The 6,000-nt window shown below is 38.0% G+C and overlaps 1 protein-coding gene across 3 annotated transcripts in view; it reads left to right on the forward strand.

The window, feature by feature from the left end:
- Nucleotides 1–2,612, forward strand: part of ppp2r5e (protein phosphatase 2 regulatory subunit B', epsilon) — a 51,520-nt gene extending 48,908 nt beyond the window's left edge. For 2 of the 3 annotated variants that reach the window (XM_012968162.3, XM_012968163.3), the window contains exon 14: nucleotides 1,165–2,612. In XM_012968162.3, the coding sequence (XP_012823616.2) occupies nucleotides 1,165–1,264 (100 nt within the window). In that variant the 3' untranslated portion in view covers nucleotides 1,265–2,612. 3 annotated transcript variants of the gene reach the window in all.
- Nucleotides 2,613–6,000: the final 3,388 nt, after the last annotated feature.

The following is a 6,000-nucleotide window of genomic DNA, read 5'->3' on the forward strand; positions in this document are numbered from 1 at the left end:
GTATGCCTTGTGGTTTTAATAGTGCTTACATCTACCTGAAAAAGTTATTCCTGGTATTAGCGACTATTTCTATTATCTTTATGTCAAGTTAAATTTCTCTATGGCAGGGATTTCAGCAAACTTGTCTGCTAAGGCATAGATCAGGATAAGTTGTCTGTTCACCTCTTCCAAGGGCAATACAGTATCCGAAGAATGGGGAATCTGGCTTAATCGCTTGGAAATGCTGACTTTGTACATAAAAATTATATCAAGCATTTATTTACTGAAAGTATTAATCAGTTTGGTTAGATTAATATGATTTTTATTCCCAGTACTATCCGGTCTTAGTTATATTTATATATTTAGTAATACACACGCACACTTGGGTTTCAGGTACAAAGCACCATCTAGTGGTCACACCTTGATTTTGTTATGTTTGGTTTCTAAAGGCCTAATCTGAAGCCAGCAAGCTTGCACTACTGTTTAGATACAGGTTACACTTTCATTTGTATCATACAGTGCATCGCTCTGGAATATGTTGGCACTTTATAAATAAATGTTAATAATAATACAGCAGCCCCCCTGGCATTTGCCAGAATTGCCAGTTCAGGCCTCACACCTCAAGGCTAGCGGAGTCATTCAACTTCTCCCTTAGGTTGTTCCTTGTTAAAGGAATGAATTCTGGGACTTAAAAGTCCCTCTGCTCTCCGTAGTGCCTTATGCACAGATTCTCTGTAAAACAGAAGGACTTCAACATGAAACAAGTTGAGAGAGGGACTCTGCAAGCCTGAGGGGTGGTTGGAAATTGGCATTTTTTTTTAGTAGTTCAGATAGTGTTTATGCACCATTTTTATGCAAGCCTAACAGCATTAATAAATTTTTAAAAGGTATTATTTGTTCCTTTTAAAAGCCAAATTTAGAGAAGGATTTAGTCTGTAAGCACCTTAAACTATGCCCTAATTTTCCACTTTGTCTTCGAGAGAAATATCAGGCCCACCGATAAGCAGGACATATACTGTGGCTGTACAATCTTAATAGAAATGTTTCTGTACTAATACGTCATTGCTTGCCTTTATAACATACCTTTTCTAATTCATATTTCTTTTACATTGTATCTTCTAGTTTGTGAACTCAATACATTTGGTATTCTCTCAATCCTGTTAACCAATTCCTTCTGTTTATTAGTGAGAAGAAGAAGGAAAAGGAAAGAGAAGAACTATGGAAAAAACTTGAGGACCTGGAATTAAAAAGAGGTCTTAGGAGTGATGGAATTATCCCAACTTAACAGAGGGACCATCTTCATCCTTTCCTGTGGAGTCCCATTTATGTAGTAGAAGATGGAGCAACAGTTTCTGTATTGTGCAACTTTACAGTAGATCACATTTGTTTCATTATTACAGCAGCACTGTATATAACTGTCTAAAAAGAAAAAAATATATGGACTTCAATCCAAAGTTTGGACAGTAGATGAACTCTTCAGAACTTTGCAAGCATAATCATTGTTTTAAACTTTCTTTAAACCTTTGGATTTCTTGATAAAAAAAAAAAAAAATTACAGTGTCGAATTCCCATTTTAAGGCACTTGGGTATGTATCTATGGCATAAAATATGTTGGTGTTTCTGATCAGGCGACCTTGTTAAAATTAACTTCTCTTTCTGCTCAACAGGTTAAGTCTATTTATATAGAAACACAAAAAAAACCTTTTAATAGCAGAGTTTGAGGAACATCCTCCATGTCCGGGAAACGTTCTCATTGTTCTCCATGACTTTCTTTGCACATCCTTAAGAGCTGAATGTCTTTGCAGAACTGTTCCTGGCAACGGTTTTGTATGCTGGTGTATGTTTTGGCAATGCCAGTGTAGCTCTGGTGCTTTTTCTTTTTTTTTCTACAGTTTTAATTTTGGGCATGTATAAGAGAAGTATATGGTTAGGTGGCGTTGAATTTAAGATTGAATCCCATGTACAAGTCTATCACAGTGCAAACCACAGTACCCAACCAGTATTAGTATTTGCGCCATCCTTACAACACAGGGCTGTTTTAGAAACTCCTATATTTTAGCAATTATTATCCTTTGAAATTTTATTGGAACATTTTGAAATAAAGAGTTTAAAAAAAAAAAAAAGACTAAACATTACAAACAGGATGAGTCCTTAAGTGGATAGGATTGTATTCAGAGAAGGCAAAAAGAAACAGTTTAGACTGTTTGGGTTTAATGCTTTATATAGCATAATATGCTGTTACCAAGTATTTCAGCAAACGAAAAGGGGGTGGAGCCTCTGAAAACCCATAACCTTGTTTCTGCGGACTCTAGAGCTTGTCCCACCTCACAGTACCAGCCCTCTGGGAAGGGTCCTCCATCGCACCCTTTCAGCATTCTGAACAGGATGCACATTCTTAACTACTGTATTTATCACCGCAAGTGGTTCTGCAAATGCTACTGAAAGAAATCCTGGAATTCCTGTTGTCCTGAGTATTAATAATAAAGTTTAAAAATGCTTTTATATCAAAGGTGCATTGTGACCAAATTGTTTAAAACAAGAGAGAGGGCTCTGTTATAAGTATCCTTCATTCTGCTTTGTACCAAGAAGAAGAAAAAAAACACATAACCAGACATCTTGGTGGGTAAAGTGCTGTCAAAATTTGTGTACAGAATATATAAATATATATATTTTGCTGATGCTGTCGTCATCGTATATACCATTAGATATGTCTGTCAAGATTTTCGTAATTTCAGGATGCTGTTAAGAGAAATGTGTCTGAATATATATCTATGTATTTATATCTATATATGTATGTATATATAGATATATGTATATAGACACAGGCAAATCAGGTGATATTGATAATCCTTTAGACCAACGCATTTTACATATGTATGTACTTTAATTAGCAATTTAAAACATTTAATAGGTCCCTTAAATTTGTAGTTGTTAATGGTTTCCTTTATATGTTTAGAAGCTTTAGACTAAAAGGGTTTTTCTTTTCCTTCCCATTTTCCGTATTATAAATAACCTGCGTCTCTTTCTTTAGCGTTTCAGGATTATCAGCTCTCCCCTCTGTACAATTTTTCTTTTCAAATGGATATTGTAAGCTATTTCACTTTGTACATAACTCTGTTCATTCTGAAAACAGCAGCTATAAGCAGAAAATGTAAGCATACACCCGATGTATGGCGTAATATAAATATGTCTTTGGATAAAAGTATAGATTTTTTTTTCGCAGCCATATTGGCCTTGGTTAAAAGCGAGTTAACTATAGTTCTTCTGTAAGATATCAGATTGTTGAGAGAGAATTTAGAGCATGGGACATCAACACTTGAAGCTGTGCGGCTCCCCCTAGCATGGTGAGTGTAGGAGCCAATGAGAGCGGAGAGTTTAAATCCCCTAGAATAGGGCGCTGGCACACATGGAGCATTTTGTCACCTACACAAAATCACACTCATGGGGGGGGGGGGGGTTTGACAAAATGTCTGGAAATATCTTTCCATTATTGTAATATCTGTATCCTGGCCTGTGCACTTGTGTTATTGCTCCAAAATGTATTATTGCTTCAAAATGCAGCAGTGAGCAACTGCTCTGGCCAGGACAGAGCAGTTACAATGAAATTCAATAGAAGTGTGTTTCCGGGTGCTTTGTTGCGTGCCCATATGGGTGACAAAATACCCCATTTGCTGTTAGCGATAGAGCAATAAATTGGATCCCATACACCTTATTGAAAGGCTTGTTTCTGCAAAGGCTCTATGATGTCTTTGGCTGTCTGTTGCTTACAGAGCTATTCCCCAAATGAACGGCAATGGTAGGGGATTCCAAAATGAGAGTCTTGAATTGTTATAGATTATAGTTGAGTGAGTTGTTACCCAGGAAGTACTATGAACAACCTCAGATGCTCTTCCTACACCGATCTCTTGAAGCAAACTTTAGGAATGTATCGCCGTGGAGCAAGAGCCATTGTCACGGGTGATTTGTTTAGCGTGATTATTCTGTTTAAAATTTTAGACTGTCAACTGTTCATCTACATTGCGACTTCAGCGGATGCAAGGTCATTTTTTAAAAAAAATAGACTCTGCAAGGTATATCGTCCCGTAAATGTCAGATATTGTCCCATCGCAAAAATTAGCTGCGTGATATTTTAATAAAAAAATGTACATTCAAAAAGCGGTGTTGTGCGTAAAAATACAAATGTGCTGTTGTCTTGTTATGAGATTTGCAGCTGGTAAGAGGGTGATGTATAGGATTAGTGAATATACACTTAGAACAAAGCCCAGTGGGACACAGAGGTAACGGACCGGTGCAAGAAGTGCAGAATTTTGACTTTGTGACCTTTGACTTACAACAGACCCCTGCTGATACTTTTTATATTTATGAATTTCTAACAAATATCCAAATTGTTTTCTACTTGAGCAGAGCCGATAACTCAAAATCATGTGCCGTCTGTGGGTGATATGTCGCCAGGCCCCCAGGCTGTATATAGTGCTTAACCAGTCTTGTGCATAGAATTAGTTTAACGGCCCTTACTTAAAAGGAGCATAGAGGTGGCTTTGGGCCAGGCCATGTAATCATGATGATGGGGATACATGCTGTTGGAGTTAGGGTCACTTTAATGAGTGATCAGACCTGCCCGGTTGACAGCTGGCCAATTTTCGCCAAAATATCTGTCAGATAGGCCTATTGGACAGCTCTATACATGGGCAGAAAAGCTGCCAAATCGGTTTGTAGCTTACATCTGCCTGTGTTTGGCCACCTATACTTGTTAGCCCATTCAGTCCACAAAATTAATAGGGATAGCTCAAGCCTGGCTGATATTTGTTTACCCTTAAGTCTAAGTATTGATCCCTGTTCTTTCCCTTTTAAATCTGAACCATTTGGAACATGTTACCTAAATAACAATTCTTTTCTTCCACGCAGCCTATTTACTACCCAAGTACAAACCCTTTCTCTGTTCTCTATGCCATGACTTTATGCACCAATCTGCTAAAGTATAACGCTGGCCATACACATTAAACATGGACTTAGTTACTCTTGAATCTGGATAAAGCCAAACAATGAACCTTGCTTTCAGCATGTCTGTTCCAATCAAAAAGGTCGATGGTGTGAAATCACCAAGGAGTTCCATGACCATATAAAAGCACAAGATCGATAGCTGGGTGCTTCTATAGAGGCCATGGAGCTCAGAGGGCACTTATAATATCCTCATATTTTGCAACAGGGGGTACATTTATTATTATACGCAAGCTTCAATGAGTCATGTAACATCTCTAAGCACCGTTTATAAGGATACAGGATATTCATGGCTCTTTTGTATCATGCTATAATTTCCATCCTGGCCTGATGTTTCTGGATTAATTGGTGACCAGGCAGTTTTATTTCTGCTAAGGGTTGCAATGCACTGATTATTTTTTATTGTCTACTACTCACCAAAGCCTGCCCTGGATATGTCATTGCCACCTTTGCAGGGCAACCTATAGTGATTCCCATGGCTGCCGGAAGGCAAACCCATGAAGAGTATCAGGTGTTCTGATAGCTGCTACAATTCTTAATGAAAATGCATGTGTTAGCCATTACCAGCATTCTTTTCTGTACAACTTCCTGTTAAAAACAGGATTATTTACAATTCTGTTCTTGACGGAGTATTTCCTAACAATTGTAGCTTTTAGTGTTAAATCTCAAAATATGTGTAAAGTTATCCACCAGTGGTTGCAATTTAAATGCAATGTTTGTAAGAAATGGTTGATATTCCAGTATCTGGCTCCTGGCGTGGATTCTGCCTGCCTCTGACCAGGGCTTATCATATAGCTGCCACTGCCATACCTACTAACAGGAGCGTTATTGGTCATTTATGTAAAGAGATGCTGCTCCCACCAGTGGCAAAGCATATAGGGTTCTAATTGGAGAACCCCAAATATATATGAAGCTAAGAATACCGGAGTCAAGAAAAGCTGCTCCCTCTTATGGGGTAGAATGACCTTCCTAGGAACCTCCCTGGTAAATCTTGGATGATTAGTAGAAAGCCTATTTTTTTCA

This window comes from Xenopus tropicalis, chromosome 8, assembly GCF_000004195.4.
Source record: "Xenopus tropicalis strain Nigerian chromosome 8, UCB_Xtro_10.0, whole genome shotgun sequence".
NCBI classification, from domain to species: Eukaryota; Metazoa; Chordata; class Amphibia; order Anura; family Pipidae; genus Xenopus; species Xenopus tropicalis.